The following is a 19783-nucleotide window of genomic DNA, read 5'->3' as shown; positions in this document are numbered from 1 at the left end:
CGGCGTTAAACACACTTTTCTAATAATTGCTGCTGTGAAAGCTCAATCCTCCCATGATTGGGTTTGCCGCCTTGACATGATGGAATTGTACAGCTGAAGGACCCTCACCCATTTATATTTAATCTTCTAACTCTCATCCTTAATGCATGAGAATGGAAGACCCCTTTACCCCGCCACCCTCTCTCCCCTGAATTTGGCCTGCTGGGAGAGGAAAAGAGGGGGATTAGAGCTGGATTAATTCTGTGGTGTGAATAGGAGCCACGAGACCTCCACTTTAGTCGACTCCTCCCTTCTCTCAAAGTACTTGTACAAACATAAAAATTCCACTCTTCTCCCATTATCTTCCGTTTTCCATTCAGTTCAGAAACAAAGACTCATTTATTTGTCTGATTATTTATGTGTATGCTACTAAAAGCATCTACCGGGCTTACTGTTGGGAATTGTCTAAAATACATTCCTTCGTATTGTTTATCCTTTAGATTTAAACTGTTTGCTGTGATCAGCAGGTACCGTGTTAGCAGAGAAGAAGGTGTCAAATTATACTACAGATGTATTCAGGAATGTTTTACGTTCAGCTACAAAACATCCACTTTCTTTTTTTAGGTTTTAGCTGATAAATCCCTAAACTAATCTATTTAACCATCAGCTACAGCTAAATCCCGTATCAGTCTGGATTTAATGGACACTAAAATACCAAAACAGCATTCCTAATAGTTCAGATGTTTGATTATCACCGAAAGGTACTAGCAAAATCACTGAGACTCCTTGTATTGGTTTATTTGTCAGAAGTTTCCATCTAAAGTTGTTTTCGTTCATGAAAAAGGAGAGATTAGCAGCATATGCAAACACACATGCAATCAAGAAAGGAATCACAGGAAAAGCACAAAAATATGCACAACACAAAAGTATGCCTAAGCCTCTTTGATCTTTCTAAAGTATGTGTTTAATAGCAGATGACTTGGTATTTAAGCGATTGAATTTGTCTGCAGTTAAAACCAGGCAGGGGAAGCAGTGTAGAGTAAACAAAGAGCTTAAAGCTGCAGTGGCACATCGGCTCTTCTGCAGATCTGTTAGGCATTTTACAAAGTAGCAGGTTGTGCCAATCTCTAAAAGAAATCCAAAAGAAATGGGACTGACGGTGAACGATAGGGTATGTTATATTTGTCAGTAATATGGTGTGTGCAAAAGAAAGCAAACTTCTCACTTAAAGTAAAATTGTTTCCTTAGGTGAGTTTAACTGGTCTTTAAATGGACAAATTGTTAGTAACATAGGACTGAATTTGTCCCCTTTTGTGACAAAAAAAACTGTTATTTATTTCCCTTTAGTAAAACAATAAGAACAAAGTTTAATGTTTAAAGAAGACGGGTGGATTTGTCTCATTTTTTTCTAACATGGACACAATCTCACTAGTCAGTGACTGTTGCAGTGCAAATATTGTCTGAAAGCTGTTTGGAAAGAGGGTAGAAAAACCTTCCCTGCAAATGTTTTCTCTTCAGAATGCAAAACTTTGTTGCTGAGAGCTTGTCCTTTATAGCCTGGGATCAATACAGTGTTTGCCTATTGAAATTCAATGCTTTAACTTCCTCAGGTTTTCAGACTTGTGTAAGCCCAATCGAATGGAAGAACAACAAAAAACGTTAAGCTTTATTCCTTTTCCCATACAGGTCAAGTGAGAGTTTTCTGTGCTTCATAGCTGGGCTCCAAGGCACTACTTTGCCATTTTAGCCTCCGTCTCTCAGTACTGGTAAATGTATTGGATGAAAGCCGAACGACTCATAACTGATCCGTCCCACAGAAATCGATACGCATTTGCTTTGGTGAAATTAGCAATTATTCACTGTCCACCTTATCACTTCTTCTGGTTGTTCTCATTCACAAAGCAACACTGTAAACATGCAGCCTAGGTGTTGGTCAACAATAAGTATCAGGGCTAATAGTGGAGTGATGTGTAAATGCGATTGGATGTATTTTAATCAATAAAACCATGATTGCATGTTGTCTTTGAGTCAATAAATGAATCACACAGTGCATTACCCTTCTGTGCTTAATAGGAAATGGATTTCACTTAAATGCTTCTTCAGTCAAGACCTTCACCTTGTTCAGAGCCGATTTAAGAGTGTAAATGTTAAAATAGCATTCTTTAAAATTACAATACCGATGCTTAATTTCTTTTAAAGCAAACAACGGTGCTATTACCATGGTAAGTCTGAATTGGAGTAAACCAGAATGCTTTCATGTTTATAGGCGACTGTGGCTCAGTAGGAAGAGTAGTCGTCTTGTAATTGGAAGGTTGTGGGTTCTATTCCAGCTTCCGCCTGCTCTAGTGTAAATCGCTTTGAGCGGTCTGTATGACTGGAAAGTTTCTCTTGATGCCAATAAATCTGTGGAATAGCTATACTCCACTGCTAAATAGAAAAACAACTTCAGCAATGTGATGTCTTATAATTTATGAAACATTCAGATGACAAAACCCTTCAAGGTAAATGTGTTGTAGTCAAATGTCCAGAGTCTTAATTATCAGGAAAAATATGGAATATTTATATGGAAAATTTGTAGAAACCCTGTACATTAAGAGTTGTGTGGAATTAGTTATGTTTCTGGGTGTATAGTACAGTTGTAAATGTCAACTAATAATATAATGTACTATACTACACATTAAGGACGTGTCATTGAACTTCCTGAACTCCACTCCTCAGTACTGCTAGTGTTTCCCTCTGGGTTTGAAGACAGGGAGGCTTAAAGGTTCATCAGGTTGTACAGAACATCGGCCCAATTAGGTAAAAATACTAAGGGGGGACTACCCCCAGACTCAACGTCTTTAATATTGCATGATGCCACTGTGGTTCCTCTCAGTGTCCTCCTGCTTCTGAGGTTCAGTTTGGCTCCATGAGGCTTTAAATGCACAGCTGTCTGTGCGAGTGTTCAAGCAGGTGTTTATGCACACGGTTGAGCAGCCATTGTGTCTGATGTGGCTATGGAGGAGATGTGTTGTAGGCTTTCTTGGTGTCGTCGGAGAACGTCGTCCCTCACCTTGACTCTGCCCCGATCCCAACTGGTAAGACTTGAGATTTAAAGGTTGCTGATTGAGCTGCACCAATCTGGTTTTTACTGGCAGATTTCGGGGTTCTAAAAAAAAAAAATTGGCTAAAGGTCTTACTTGCGGATTCCGAGCCTGAATTGTTTTTTATGGACTAGAACACATAAAAGAGAAGAAATATGCTGCAGGTTCTTTGACTGAGGGTAGTAGATTGAATCCAACTTAAAACGAAGGAATTACAAGATTATGTCTTAAAACGTTTCCCTAATTTAAATATGATTTTTGTTGCTCAAACAAGTGTCTCAAGCTACGTGTTGTTGGTTGATGTGTTTAGAGACGTTCTTAGTTTTTATGCATTTAATGAATGTGGAAAAATATTCAGATTTTTCCGTACTTGACCACCCAATCACAGCATTCATGAAGGTGAAACATAGCTGACTGCTTTGTAAGATATTTGAACTTTTGCATAAAATCTGATTTTAAATTCAATTCAGTTTGTGTGGACTCGTGTTTTATGTCAAAATTTTGCTGAACTTTCCTAAGTGTTTTGCTATTTCATTATGTATTTATTTCTCTGAAGCAGGGACCTTTCTGATTTTCAGTTTGAAAATAAAGGCAGTTGGACCATTATATTAAATGTCTTTTTTTAATCTTTTGATAAATACTGAGAATGAGAGTAATTTAGAGTGTATTTCGTGCTATGAGAGTATCACGCTGGCTCGTGGAGAATTTCCTCTGTTTTACGAACATAGTGGGAACCATGTATCAACTAAATACCCAAAGTTATTCAAATTGTTCCACTTAAACCGGGCTACCCAGATTCCCCGATCTCATATGTTACCCGGCCTGTCATCCAGTATTAGCGCTTTCTGATGTAAATGTCCAACCCCTTGTTCACGTGCACATGTTGCTCTCTTGCAAAACTGCAGCGGCGTAGTACTTGTGTTTATCGAAGCCACTAGACTACATGGATGACTCATTCTGAGTCTCAACTGTGGTGTTCAAATGAGTTCTTTGCTGTTGAAATTTTGAAGTGGCAATTTCTGTAAATGTAATAAAATAGAAAGCAGTAGACTGGGTTTGCATTATGCATTACCTTTATTCAGACAAAAATGTTTGTCTATATAGTGTATTATCTTTTATTGCTTACAGAGCAGTATTTCTTGGGAGTTTGAAAGTTCACCTCATTTTCTTACTTCTTTGCCAATGTTGCTGTTTGACTTTGTGTATACCCATATACAGGTCCTTCTCAAAATATTAGCATATTGTGATAAAGTTCATTATTTTCCATAATGTAATGATGAAAATTTAACATTCATATATTTTAGATTCATTGCACACTAACTGAAATATTTCAGGTCTTTTATTGTCTTAATACAGATGATTTTGGCATACAGCTCATGAAAACCCAAAATTCCTATCTCACAAAATTAGCATATTTAATCCGACCAATAAAAGAAAAGTGTTTTTAATACAAAAAACGTCAACCTTCAAATAATCATGTACAGTTATGCACTCAATACTTGGTCGGGAATCCTTTTGCAGAAATGACTGCTTCAATGCGGCGTGGCATGGAGGCAATCAGCCTGTGGCACTGCTGAGGTCTTATGGAGGCCCAGGATGCTTCGATAGCAGCCTTTAGCTCATCCAGAGTGTTGGGTCTTGAGTCTCTCAACGTTCTCTTCACAATATCCCACAGATTCTCTATGGGGTTCAGGTCAGGAGAGTTGGCAGGCCAATTGAGCACAGTGATACCATGGTCAGTAAACCATTTACCAGTGGTTTTGGCACTGTGAGCAGGTGCCAGGTCGTGCTGAAAAATGAAATCTTCATCTCCATAAAGCTTTTCAGCAGATGGAAGCATGAAGTGCTCCAAAATCTCCTGATAGCTAGCTGCATTGACCCTGCCCTTGATAAAACACAGTGGACCAACACCAGCAGCTGACACGGCACCCCAGACCATCACTGACTGTGGGTACTTGACACTGGACTTCTGGCATTTTGGCATTTCCTTCTCCCCAGTCTTCCTCCAGACTCTGGCACCTTGATTTCCGAATGACATGCAGAATTTGCTTTCATCCGAAAAAAGTACTTTGGACCACTGAGCAACAGTCCAGTGCTGCTTCTCTGTAGCCCAGGTCTGGGGAATGCGGCACCTGTAGCCCATTTCCTGCACACGCCTGTGCACCGTGGCTCTGGATGTTTCTACTCCAGACTCAGTCCACTGCTTCCGCAGGTCCCCCAAGGTCTGGAATCGGCCCTTCTCCACAATCTTCCTCAGGGTCCGGTCACCTCTTCTCGTTGTGCAGCGTTTTCTGCCACACTTTTTCCTTCCCACAGACTTCCCACTGAGGTGCCTTGATACAGCACTCTGGGAACAGCCTATTCATTCAGAAATTTCTTTCTGTGTCTTACCCTCTTGCTTGAGGGTGTCAATAGTGGCCTTCTGGACAGCAGTCAGGTCTGCAGTCTTACCCATGATTGGGGTTTTGAGTGATGAACCAGGCTGGGAGTTTTAAAGGCCTCAGGAATCTTTTGCAGGTGTTTAGAGTTAACTCGTTGATTCAGATGATTAGGTTCATAGCTCGTTTAGAGACCCTTTTAATGATATGCTAATTTTGTGAGATAGGAATTTTGGGTTTTCATGAGCTGTATGCCAAAATCATCCATATTAAGACAATAAAAGACCTGAAATATTTCAGTTAGTGTGCAATGAATCTAAAATATATGAATGTTAAATTTTCATCATTACATTATGGAAAATAATGAACTTTATCACAATATGCTAATATTTTGAGAAGGACCTGTAACTGACTTGTTAGCTGTAGAAAGCCGGGATTTACACTTTCATCAACTCCCACCTTCAAAGTCCACCAGAAGAACGCATCAGTCTAAACTACTGGATCATAATTTACAACCTTCGGAAGTTATTTTCTCCTCTGACCTCTTCAGGTTAACTATCCTGGAGTACAGCTTGTCAATCAGTGCCAGCGTAGCTCTGGCTTTCAGCCTGATGAAAACCACTGCATGTGTGTGTTTGCATGTGCACATTCGTGTGTTTTCCCTCTGTTATATGATGAATGTTACAAAGTGTTTGTCTCCCTTGAACTCACATTTCACTCTGTGTGTTTCTCTTCTTCTTTATCTCCGTTTCCTGCCTGAACAGCTTCCTGCCGATCTCAATAAGATGCACCTAACGGACCACGCCCACCAGCAGGTGATGCACATGGCTCCCAGCCAGTCAGGGTGCAGCATAACCAGCGATTCGGGAAGTAGTAGCTTGTCGGACATTTACCAGGTGGGTTTCCTAAGAAACAACTATTCTTCAGTTTACAGGATCTGTTAGAAACCTTTTGAGATTTCCTCTTGTCTTTACCACCATGTTCTAAAAAAAGAATCTATTGATAAATAAATGATAAAGCTTTTCTCTCCCATGTTGCCATTAATAAATAAAAAGGAATAAATTATAAACCCTGTTAAAATTAGTGACAAACATACAGTCTCTACTGGCACCACATCAGGTCTGATGGTTATTTACTTTCATTTTGATGAGTTTGTACTTAGTTACGCTCACCTGTTGCTCATCAGTCAACCTTCCACCCTTCCTCCTTTTAATCCTTCTCTGCATCCTAATTATTGTGCATCAGTTCTTCATCTTGGTGGCTTGCATCCCTCTTACTTCCTGCTGTGGACAAAAGGTCATGTGTAGGAAATGAACCTAACCTTTACAGCTCCATCTTTGCCTGTCCCCCAGGTAAAGAATTATAACTCAATCCATGTAGCTTGGTTACTGGCGGTCATTTTGTAGATCGTGTGCTTCGGTTTGTAGGTAGCGTAAACAAAGGATGGACAGGAAAATGGTTTTGCAATTGTTTTCAATTAAACATCTTCAGTCACTTGTAAGTCCGCTTGTAACGTTTTTTTTATATAGAGATGTAACTGGTTGATTTTCATCTTGACCGACCCCTAATGATCCCGTGGCGGTCAGACACTCAAACATTCGATGTTTTTGGGATAGCTGAACGCGCCTTGCCTGAACTGAACTGGTCCTACTAACCAAACGTTTTGGTGTGGACGTTCTCACTGAGAGAAGCAGACTTAAAATGAGCTATTTTCAACATCAATGAGGGGTTTAAAAATGAATTCAGAGGAAGCACAACAGGTGGACGAAGCTATTTAAAAAGAAATTCTATTTATTTTACCTTGATACAGTTAAACCCAAAATTATTCATACGCATGTCAAATTGAAGTTTAATATTTTAGTTTACCAACATTTTTCTCCTGTCTTGAATCTCGTAGAGAATCTGTTGAAGGAGCTAAAGATTAGGGTGATGGCAAAGATGCCTTCCAGCCTGAAAAATTTGGAACTCATTGCATTAGATGCCTGTCTCATTTTCTATTAGACAAAAACACTTCTTGGCTGTATGAAAATAATTTTACATCTAATTCTAACGGGTATGAATAATTTTGGGCTTAACTGTATATTGGCTGTTTCCTTTAGCTGCAACGTTTAAACTGGGAGGAAGACTTCAGTTGATAAAATAGAGGCTCACTACCGTGACGTTCTTCTATTTTAACCTTTTGATATTTTAACATCAGTTTTGTTGTATTTGGAAATGCTGGCAGTCTTTTGGAAAAAGTTTTAGAGTTAAGCTAAGGATACGCAATCTGTAGGGAATACACAAAGAGGTGGAGGGCTAGCAAGAAATATTATGAATACTGTTAATTTTAGTTGTTGAAGAAAAATGGAATTTGAATACACCTGAAATTCAATGGCTTAAAGCTTTTAAAGAAATCAAAACAGAAATGGTCCTCAAGTGTCTGATCAGGGCTTCTTTATTTAAAATTTACTAAAATGTAGCCAAAAATGTTTTTACAACTCTATTTACAACAAAATTGCACCAAATAAAGAGGTCTCCTTGTATGCCTCTTTCTCTCTCTTTGTGACATTTCACTAGAGTCTGCCAGCTCAGTTTGCTTTGGAAAGCCTGTCTTGAGTGCTGGTTGGTTTAAGGACTGTGAGTCATTAACACATATAAGACTACATATTAAGCCTGTCATCTAATCGTTTTAATCCACCAACTTTTCTAATCTCGGCTATTTGAGGAGAAAGCCGTTATAAATCCAAGAATGTTGCTTTTAGTCTCCACAAGCTCAGGCTTGTAGTAATTATTTGGTTGTCCTGCTCTCCATGCTTTGTTTATTGATGGATTTGTGAGGGTTTCTTACTGACACAAGGGTGTTTATTTTAGGTAGCTTTAATCATGGGATCCAGGAAGGTTAGTTTGTAACAGAGCTAATTTATGATGTTGTGACAAAGCTATTAATCTTAGTTAGAGTCGGCAAAGATAATTTCTTATGGGACAAAATAGGCTTTACATTTTTGGGATAAAAAATAATCTGATGAGTACCTATGCACAGAGTTTTTCTATTTTATCCCCCGTTTTTACCTACTGCGGGATTTGCAGGATTTTTCTCTGCTTGGTGGTTTGTGGGCACCTTATGCAAGTCAGGTTAGCCTGGGTCAGAGAGCAGATCTGACCCAGATTTCATCCTCAGATTAGGTATTTATCACACGGATTTGATCCCATCAGCTTGTTGCTGACCCGGCCCCGTGTTTGTTTACAGCTGTCTTAAAGAATCTGACCCTTCCAGTCAGCTGTGCTCCTCAGCTGTCACTGTGTTAGTGCATTTCTCCCTTGCATTTATGTTTTTCACCTCAAGTTTGTTTTCTCTCTCTTTTCCCCAACTTCTGGACCCTTTCTCAAACTCATCATATTCCTTTCCTGTTGCCCTTTCATCCCTTAGCTGCTTTACATTCTGAGCCAACATTTGTCACATCTTTCTTCTTGTGCCACGGCACTGTAACATGAAGGGATTTTTTCGGGATTTGATGTCCTTTAATATCCTTTAAGCTAAAACCTGTTGTGACACCGATGATATTGGATTGAAAGCAGAACTCGTACATGCTAAATGATCAGGCCTGACTGGCAGTGAAGGGTATGTCCATGGCAGTCAGTGAGAGGGAGTAAATGAGAAAATAGTGAGCTGTTGCTCTTTTAACCTCATTTTTGGCTCTCTTGTAAAATAGAAATCTTTTTACACAAAGGTTTAGAGTCAAGGTTGTTTTTGTTTTTTAATCTGTAAATGTGGGGTCATCTTTTCCTATGTGTTTTTTCTGGGGTTTCTTCACATGCATGACCAAAAAATCATTGACTTTTTTATGATAATGAATTATTATTAACTGTATTGTTAATTGCCGATTGAAAAATGCTTCAGAGGGTCAGATTTATTAAATCAGTCTGTCTTTTATGTTGATGTAAAATCATCTGTGTTTCATTCTTCTTTGTATTTTCGTCTGGTTCGCCTTCACATTTGTTGCATCCTGCGCTCGAAGCAGAAAAGGCTGAGCAGGGGGTCTCTCTTAGAAGAAGGAACATTACTTCTCCATCCTAATTTATAAAAAAACCGAAGTAGACTTTTACCAGAAACTCTTCTGCTCTGTGCACTCAATCACCTTGCCTTGTAGGAGCTCATAAAACCGTTTGGCCTTGTGTGCAACTCTCAAGAGAGCCTAAGCACCCAAACCCATTTCTTGTTAGAGTCTACCTTGTGTGTATACCATGATATATCTTTTTTTTTTTTTTCCCCAACACCTGCAGGTGCCTCTATATACAGCGTATTTTTCTTGTCTATACTTTTATTGCTGCCACAATGATGGAACATGTGGGACCTTTCATCATACAATGACTTACTAAAACATTTATACCTACATCTATTCTCATTGGGTTTAGTTCTGGTTTTTGACTGGGCTAGTCTAACACTGTATGTTTAGGGTTGTTGTTTTGCTGGAATTTGAACCTCCACCCCAGTGTCTTCTACACTTTCTACCACTATTCCTCTGTATTTGGCTTAATCTGTCCACCTATATACTCTGACAAGCTTCTCTGTCTTGCTTGAAAAAAGCAATCCCACAGCATGATGGTGCCATTACCATGTTTCATAGTGGGGGCGGTGTGTTCATGGCCATTTGTGTTAGTTTTTCTCCACACATGTGGTTTTGCATATAGGCCAAAAAGTTACATTTTGGTCTCATGTGACCAGAACAGCTTCATCCACATGTTTGTTCTAAACTTCACATGGCTCATGGGATACTGAAAACAGGACTTCTTATGGTATTTATTCAACAAAGACTCTCTTCTCTTTTCTTCATGCCTTCCTCTTCTCTCTGCCCATCCTTCTGTTTAGCAACCATTGAATAAATGCCACTAGTACTACAAAAACCATAAACAAAGTTATGATAAAAATATAAAAATGTTGATCTGACACAGTAAAGGGCTGGGTACTCAGAGTTAAAAAAAGTAGACAATAATATCAGTATCAGTGTTGTAAATGCTGTAAAGACAGCAATCTATACCCTCACTCAGATTTAAAGGACTCTTCTTCTGTTTGTGTCGAGGTGGGTCATTAAGTTTCATGGATTTTTTGCAAAGTTGTTTACAGACAATCTTGATTAAATGGCGTCCCTTCAGACAAAACATTTGCAGTGGATAGGGAATATATGGTGAGCGTTACCCTGGATAAAAAACAAGAGGATCCATGTGAATAGTGCATGTGATCAAAAGAGCAGCCATCCTTTGATCAGAGCTTCAGTTTCTTTTTATAGACTCCAAAGTAAGATTAAAGGCTGTTTGTAAAAAAGCCTGGCAGTGTCTCTTTTTTAATCTAGACTTTGATAGTTATGAAAACATTGAGTGGCATGTAAAAATGCCATAGTCACCAAGTTAAAGATGAGCCATATATTAAAATTATCATCATTTACTCCTGTTTGTAATGCTGATTTTGGAGCTGTACAATGTCCAGTCCTAGTAACCTAAAAGAAAAGGAAATACTGGCATTGTAAGTGGTTTTCTTTGTCCTAAATAAATCCATCAGTAAACATTTTTTTACTACACTAAACTAAAATCAGGCTCAGTTTACTGCTCAGTCCTTATTTTTCTGAAAACTATCTGCAAAACTTAACAGATGACATGAAATGGTGGCCACACCACTGGAGGGCCACTCCTTTCACCTCCAGGTTGACGATTTAGTTCCCCATCTGAACGCCCCTCATGCTCCTTCTGAGCGCATCCTGGCAATCTGGACCTCTACACACCCAGAACATTTAAATATTCAGTTTTTTCCTTATGTTTTTGAGACTGGAACTTGGTTTCACAGTAAGGCTCCAGGTCACAACTGCTTTGTGGGAATAAGTCTTCATATTTATTAGAGAAAATAAACGAGTGAAGACCCTGATTTAGAAAAGGAGGACTAAAAATGGTGCTATATAAATGCAACACATCGAAAAGATAATACATTGGACTAATTTAGCTTTGTACTATTATTATAAAGAAGATCACCTTTATTTGTATCCTTTTATGTTTAAAACACAAAGTTCCATGTAATTTGTTAGGATTTTATTTGACAGTGTGACAAATAGTAACACATAACTGTGAAGTGGCAGGAAAAAGATACAGTGTTTTCAAATGTTTTTGTAAATAAAATCTGAAAAGAGCAGGTTGCATTTGTGTTCAGTACCTTGTAAAATCACCTTGTGTTGTAATTATAGCTCCAAGTCTTGGGTTTGTCTTGTCCAGCTTTGCGTATCTAGAGATTTAAATATTTGCCCACTGCCAAATAGCCCCACCTTGGGGCACATCATGGCGTATCGCTAAAGTGGGCGTTCTGTACACAGAGATTTGGCCGTCTGTGGTTCAACTCCAGATCTCAGGATCTTTGCGGCATGTCTTCCCCCTTCTCTCTCTGCTTACTTTCCTTTCTGATTACTATGGGAAAAAGACCATAAGCGCCATAAGATCTTTAAAAAATACATATATCTTAACCTCAGTCAGATTGGATGCACCTCTGCCCCAGTCACAAGTCTTTTTTTCGTACAGGATTGCCCTGTGTTTAGCTGCATCCATCTCCCCATTAACTCTGATTGGCTTCCCTGTCTCTACTGTAGAAATGCATCCCCACAGCACATTGCTGCCGCCACAGTAATTCAGTGATGATTGTATTCAGCGAGTTGTTCAGCGCTTTCCTCTGCCCATAGTGTTTTGTATGTAAAAATTTTAATTTTTTCTCCTCTGTTCTCTGACAAACCTCTATTAGATACAATAATACTAGAATACTAGTTTTCTAGTGTTGAGTATTAGTGTTGGTGAGTTCTCTGGTGTGCTTTTATTTAAAATTGTTATTTTGTTGCAGGGCTTAACTGTATTTATAGCACTTATCTGATTTTAAATCCATCCAAAATGATTCAGTTTGAAAAAAAATCTGTTTCAGAAAATGGGATTTTTCATTGTTTGAGCAGAAAAAGGCTGAAGAATTTCCTACTTGATTCTGATAAAAAAGGGGAACCACTTTGTGTTTTCTGAAGGCCACAGAGAGCGACTTAGGAGATGTGGACTTGTCTGGACTTCCAGAGGCTCCAGTGGACAGCGAAGAAGAAGAGGAGGAAGATGAAGACTTGGAGAGGGCCTCTGACACCCTTTTGGGTCGGGATGTGGTCCGAGAGTGTCTGGAAAAGGATCCAGCCGACCGCAACGATGACGACATTGGTCAGTTAATTTAGCATTTTTCCATTTCTACTAAAAACAGTTTTTCTTGAATCTTTTGCTTCATTAAACTGAAACACACTTCACATTTGTTAAAAATCATTTGCCCTTTAAAAGCGGCACTTGTTTGAATTTGGCGGTCACTCTTTTGCACTCAGTGAGAACACACAGGGGAGCCATACAAGTGGCCCTCCCCTTGAAAAGACGACCTCCCTGCAGAGGTGTCTAAACAGCAGTGCCCTTCCAGTGTGTGTTTTTAAGCAGGCAATGAGATAAACGGCCTCATTAGCGAGACCCAACGGGGTCCTGGGAAAGAAGGTGACCACATCAGAGAGCTCAGAGAGGTGATAAAGGCCTGGCCTGCTGTGTGTCTGCCAGGGAGGGCGGCGGTCTGGCCTTTTCTCTGTAACAGTCACGGCTCATTCTGTGGAAATACATAAGGGTAAAATATTTTTTAAAAATCTAAAATGGCTTTATAGCTTGTTTTGTTAAAGATGGGCTTATCCATTTTTAGGGGGGCATTTAATTTAAATAACATTTAATTCACCTTTTTATTTATTTATTTTATCTTATTCAGAGATTTCCTGAAAGTCCTTATCTGGATAATCTTGAGCTTTCGTAATAAAAACAAGCACCTCTAACAATTTATCTAAATTAAAAAAACAGTCAACTGAAATGGTCAACATCATGAGTTAAGAGTAGTACATAATTAGATTTTTTATTTTTCATTGTAACATTTACAGAGTTTACCATTGTCTTGCTTGCCGCACCAGACTGCAGATTTAAACAAATGCACTTTCTCCTCCTCGTAGTTTGCATCTGACAAAGACTAAAAATGACCAAACTCAAGTGGAGCAAGAAAAATACAGCAGTGAGGGTGCAAAGAAGAAAGGTCTTAAAGCACCTTAGCAGCTTGGATCAACATCACTTTGTTCTCAGCTACAGCACAAAGGAGACAGATTGTACACCTCTTATGGGATTCCACCTTTATGATTTATATGCACTATTACCACAGTATTTTTTTCTCTGGTTGTCTTGTTTTAAAGGAAGAACAACTTCCTAAGGTTTCGCTGCAATTGCCTTTTGATTTTATCTGTAACTCTGTTGTTTTAATGGTAAGTTTTAGGTGGTTAATAAGAATATCTCAAACGTACATGAATGTTGCTATTTGCTTCTTACGAAGTCATTATCTTTGTGACACACAGAGCAACTGCTGGAGTTCATGCATCAGCTGCCTGCCTTCGCCAACATGACCATGTCCGTACGGAGGGACTTGTGTAGCGTCATGGTGTTCGAGGTGGTGGAGCAGTCTGGCACAGTAATCCTGCACCACAAAAAAGAGGTATGAATGGTTTCACTATCTCATTTCAGCTCAAAAGACACCCAAAGCCATTAAAAATAAGATTTATTTATGTTCCGGTAGGTAAATATTGTTTTGAAGCCACATTTTTTAAACTCTTAAACCCTCCTTTGGGATTTCACCTTACATACAAAGAGTTGTATGGATTTCTTCCACATCCCAAACGGTTAGGATGGATTGATCAGGGCCGCCTGCCATTGTTATTGTCCACAAGCTTCCTATGAAATGCAGCTGCTGGCAGAAACCGCAGTGTGCTCAGCTGCTGTATGGGTATGGACAGGTCACACTTCATCCCCAGCCCAGCTCAGTACATAGTTCTAAATGCAACATCCCTTAAAACCAAAAGCAGCTAATTAGTCATCATCTCGGGGCAGAAAATGCTCTCTTTTAAAAAACACACTTTTTTTTGCTTGTGCCATTGTCAGTATCCTTTCCCAGCATTCCCTCTATGTTAGGTAATACCTAGAAAAGCTGCATGTGTCAACCATGAAGCTGCCATGGGGCTGCACACATTTCAGGTCATTTCATTATTGACACATCTGAAGTTATGCGAGAGAAATGGTGTACGCTACTTTTTTTTCTGTAACCACCTTTTATACAAGGCCCCAGAAAATGCACTTTATGTCATTATATTTGAATCATTAAAACCATCAATAAGACTTAAATATGTGTTGAACTTTCACTCACAGGATTTATTTCAATTCAATTCAATTCAAAGATACTTGATTGATCCCCGAGGGGAAATTAGAATTCCAATACAACCCATCCAAACATACATCATGACACAAGACAAGGGGGGGACAGGTCACCGAGGCTTTGCTGCCCACTCACAGGCGCTGCCCTTGTTAGATGAGAAAAGAGGCCACATTAGGTAAGTAGAGGGAAAAAATCATATTTCACACTTTATCCTTAGCAGGATACAGTTTGAGATTGTAAAAAACTTCAGCACAAAGAAGCAACGAAACAACATCATGCCATGCCATTTTATTAATAATCCTTTTAATATGCTAAGCAGTGTTATAACTGTTAGCACCATTATACCAAAAACCTTAAGCGAAAGCAATAAATGACCGTTTAAAGGAACATTTAAACATGTGTCAGTTTACACACAGCAGCTGATGTGTGCAGAGCCACTGCAGCGAGTGAGCCCTGTCAATCACTTGAGCTGCTACAAAGCAAATGAATTAAGTTACATGTCGGAGAAACAGGAGATCCATTCTGACCGTTTGCTTCCACACAGCAGCATTAAAACAGACAGGGCAATAAATGACAATGAATTGGCCACTTCTAAGATCAGGAAGACGTCGGTGAAAGTTAAAGACACTCCCAGAAAATGGACATCTGAACAGGCGTTAGTTTCCATGTGCCTCCCCTCAGTCTCTGTCAGGTCAATTAATGGGCAGTTCTCCTCCACAGTGTCTCTGTGGATTCACATGGTGAATGTCAAAGAGAGGCTCTTGGCTCCACTCAGAAGTCAAAATGACTTGGCTGAGTGAGAGGCAAAGGACAATAATGAGCCTAAAGTGTTTGTTTAGAGGAGAAAAGAGAGGGGACATGCTTTAGAGATGGAAAAAATACAATGAAATAATTTCCCTTCTTGTGTTATGGTTATTAATTATTTCCTTACTGTACATATTTAAATTAATTAAAATGCTCTACATTACAGAATAATTTTCTTTCAGCAGCTTTTGCGTGCTTTAGACTTCTATGTGGGGTTGATTGCTGTTCTTTCCCTCATCTGATTCCATTTCATCACCGCCAAGAAACAAGAGGAGGCCACAGGTACTAGGACAGAAATAGAAACTGATGGGGCAGAGAAAGTAAGAAGCACTCAAATGGGTTGGAGATGTTTTTTAGTGGAGAAAGAGCCAGAGAATGAAAAGGCAATGAGGACGAAATATAATTCATGGCTGCAGAGGGAGCCAAGGGTTTGTTTGCTCTCCTTTCATCCGCCCAGTCGAACTGAGCGAAGGGCTTGTTAAACCTGCCAGCATTTTCAAATTAAAAAAGCAGCCACTAGAGGCAAGACTCAGAAATACAATGTACAAGATGCACAATAAACTTTAATTAGGAATATGTTGCCACTCAATAGATGCTTTGAATATGATCATACAGACCAACAATCAAGTATGCATTTTTATTATTGCATCTCAATATGGTTAAGCACCTGAAAAAAAGTACTGAAAAACAATCAAATATGACACATTTTATGCAATTAACTGTTGGAGGGACAGCTCTTCAGGTGCAGTATAATCTGGTGTTGTTCATCCACCTGCAGCTCGACCACTGGTATGTGATCCTGAATGGAGCTGTGGAGATCAGCCATCCAGAAGGCAGAACAGAGACTCTTTGTATGGGGAACAGTTTTGGCATCTCGCCCTCGCTGGATAAACAATACATGAACGGAGAAGTTCGCAGCAAAGGAGATGACTGCCAGGTAATACGAAACAAGCATAAATAATAGTTTAAAGCAGATTTTTAGTGTTTTATAAAATGTATGCATGTGGTAATTGCATGATTTTTAGTTTTATTAGCTCACTTACGTTCTGTTGCAAGGGTGCCTGAAGTACTTGAAGTAGTGCTATGCATCTTTTAAATTCATCTGAACTGTTACGTCATCATAAACAGCTAGTAATAGTAACTTCATTTGACATTTGATCTGCAGTTCAGAAGAATCTGTTAACCATATCATCAAATTATGAAAGACAGAATTAGCCATTTATTTAAATTATTTAAGTGCAGAACAGGTGCACTTTTTTACACCACTTGAGCCCCAGCACTGCCCCCCCTTATTTCTGCGCACTGCCTGTTAGCTGGCTGAAAAAAGGCTAATAAACTTGTATATATCTTACAAGAAAGACAAAGTGGACTGTTTCCTCGAAGACAACAGTGGACCCTACAGGGTTTCCTCTAGGATTTTTTTAAATCGTGGCGGAGATGCACACAACAATAGTTTGACGGTATTAAATGAGCGATTCACGTTTAATACTTACTTAATGTTTGCTATCCATGTTCACTTGGACAAGGAAATGGATGGCGTTGTTGCGGAAGAGAAGAGATCTAGACCTGCAGTTCTAGATCTCTTCTAGTTCTAAAAGAGATCTAGAACTGCAGGTCTGAAACTGCGATCTTCAAGTCTGCAGACACATGCTTCTCACAAAATCAGCCGCAAACGCAAGGCTTGGCGATGGTATGAGGGAGCGCTATGTTGCGTGCAGTCTCCGCCACCTCACGTAAAAGATGCATAATGGTGCGGTGTGGGGCAGGAGAAGAAGAGTTGCTACTGACGTCACTCTCCTGCGCCGCTTGGAATTACGAAGTCAAATTGATTTATGGAACACGGGCATGAAAATGAAAAAGCATTTTCCTCTTAGTTTGCTCGTTAGTTGTGTCACACAATGAGCAGTTTTAAGAAGAAAATGCAGTTTGAATGATTTATTTTTAATTTCATTTATGAGTGAAGAAATGCAGCTATGACTTTAAAATGAAAAAGCGTTTTTGTTAATACATTTTCCTTTTCAAATTTGACATTTCAAAATGAATTTTGGTCATCTTTTGCTGAGACATCTTTTGAAAATGAAATGTTAAATGTTATTTATCATTTTAATTAATTTACAAATTGAGCAGTCTTCGAGAAAAAAATTAAAATGCAGTTTGAATAATTTATTTTTATTTATGAGTCAAAAAATGCAGCTTCATTTTGGAAATGAAAAATCATTTTATTAATTCATTTTAATTTGAATATTTGGACACATTTGCTTCCATACTGACCTATTTAATATATCCTACTTCTTTTACCATGCAGTGTCATCAGTAACAAATATCACACATACCGCAGCTATTGTGACTCTCTCCTTATAACTTTATCATTTACTGACATCAGTAAAATGGTGCTCTGTGATACTTTCTTCCTTTATTTAAAAGAAAAAGACTATGGTTGACACTTCCCCCTTTTGTAAACAACAAGAAGCTGTTCCTGTACAGTGTTTTTTTAAAGTCTCTTAATTTTAGTCTTGTTTAGCTTAAGCCTATAAATTTAATTCTGCTTCAAAGAGCAAAAATGTCAAAGTTGAGTTGTTTTCATTTCTGCTTTTCGTACAGGTTATGTCTGCCTCTGCAGCAAATGGGCACAATGATTTCTCCTCAGCTCTTACTTATTGTTTATATAGATCTCCATTATTTTTCCTAAGGCAACAGAATCTTAGTTGCAAGCTCAGTAACAGCAGTGTTTCTTTAACATAAGTGAACTTTTCCAAAAGAAAAAACCCCACAGTCTTAATATAAGTGTGATGTGAAAGGTCACAGGAGGTCCCTTTGTCCACACTGACCAGTTCCTCTGCTGCACACATTATTTCCTTACCACACATAAACAGGAAGTTGCAGAGGTATAACTTGTTGAGACAAATGCAGAAGCTGATGAATTAATCAAGAGAAGCACCACAAGTGTCACGGTCATGTCTTAGTGCTTTCTAGTTCGGTGGGAGATGACGGGAGGTCCGACGAGCTCCTCCGGTAGAAGATGCTTCTGACAAATGGCTAGCTGAGATGACTCCAGTTTTTCCTAGTTAGTCAGTTTTAGTTCAGTGAGAGGTTTTTGCTGTTGGAGATTTCCTTCCTCTGTCCATCCCTCCCATGACTCATTTTGCGCACTCTCATTCCTCCTCTTTGCTGTTGTTTGAGTATCCATACGTGGTGCAGAGCAATGTTCTGCTCTACTACAAGTTTACACGCTGTCCCCATGTTGTCCTCGACCAGTTCGTCTGCATCGCCCAGGAGGACTACTGGCGCATCCTCAACCATGTGGAGAAGAACACGCACAAGGTCGAGGAGGAGGGGGAGATAGTGATGGTGAAGGAGCACCGCGAGCTGGACCGCAGCGGCACCAGAAAGGGACACATTGTCATCAAGGTTTGTAGTACTCAAATATCTCCTGAGAGAATAGCAAAATATTAGATATAGTTGCAATATATGTACAATTACACTAAAAAACAGGTATTTCAAACAGTAAAAAGAAAACACACCAAGCTGCAACAACCAGGCTGCATATGTGTGCACAGTCTTAAGCTACAACTTTATTGAAGCTCCTTGTGATTTATTTTCAGTGTTCGACACCTTGACTTATCAATCCTTCATCTCTTTGTCTTGCAAAAGCTAACCAAACCTGTCCATGACATCTCTTTCCTAAAACCCTTTTCCTCTCATGCAGACATTCTTTTAGTTGATTTTGATGTAGGCTCAGACTCACTGTGATGCTGAAAAATGAAATCTTTCCTTACCTGAAGCCTTCTAACAAACAGCTAAAGGTTCTGGGCCAAAACCTTATCCACATTTTACAAAACCCTCTATTTATTCTGAGAAAAACTAACCCCATAGCATGATACTGCCACCACCACCTCTCACTGTAGGCATAGTGTTCTTTCAGTGTTGTTTTTTATGCCAAACATACTATTTTGAATCATGGCCCAATAGTTCAAGCTTGGTTCCATCTCACTCCGACACATTGTTCCACAAGGTTTTGGGAGATTTTACTCCTTGTTGTCACATGTAGAACAAAATCAGCACCAGTTTTTAGCTTTTAGCGAGCCTTCTGTGTTGCTGTCGGCCTCTTGGCAGACTCTCAGACCACGTCTTGTCTTTTTATCACTTTTGGAGAAACGTCCAGTTTTTGTATGTTTTTGTGTGGACATGACATGGTGAAAACCGCCAGCTATTGTTGAGCTTTTAGGTTTACCAAAATCCAAAAACCAAGTTGTATTAACCTCAATCTTGGGTCCAACACTTAAATA

The 19783-nt window shown here is 39.2% G+C and overlaps 1 protein-coding gene across 5 annotated transcripts in view; it reads left to right on the top strand.

Moving 5' to 3' along the window:
• rapgef6 (Rap guanine nucleotide exchange factor (GEF) 6) overlaps nt 1–19783 on the top strand; it is a 183314-nt gene that overhangs the window by 116670 nt on the left and 46861 nt on the right. For 4 of the 5 annotated variants that reach the window (XM_047379119.1, XM_047379120.1, XM_047379121.1 and 1 more), the window contains exons 1-3: nt 13902–13979; nt 16276–16434; nt 18753–18905. In XM_047379119.1, coding sequence (XP_047235075.1) covers nt 13923–13979; nt 16276–16434; nt 18753–18905 — 369 coding nt within the window. In that variant the 5' untranslated portion in view covers nt 13902–13922. Of the gene's footprint in view, nt 1–6204; nt 6337–12459; nt 12641–13842; nt 13980–16275; nt 16435–18752; nt 18906–19783 lie in introns of those variants that run through there. The other variant, XM_047379122.1, reaches the window with a different exon arrangement.

The sequence above is a fragment of the Girardinichthys multiradiatus genome, chromosome 11 (genome assembly GCF_021462225.1).
Source record: "Girardinichthys multiradiatus isolate DD_20200921_A chromosome 11, DD_fGirMul_XY1, whole genome shotgun sequence".
NCBI classification, from domain to species: domain Eukaryota; kingdom Metazoa; phylum Chordata; class Actinopteri; order Cyprinodontiformes; family Goodeidae; genus Girardinichthys; species Girardinichthys multiradiatus.
The sequence above is the reverse complement of the archived record's forward strand: the minus strand, read 5'-3'. Positions and strand labels throughout refer to the sequence as shown.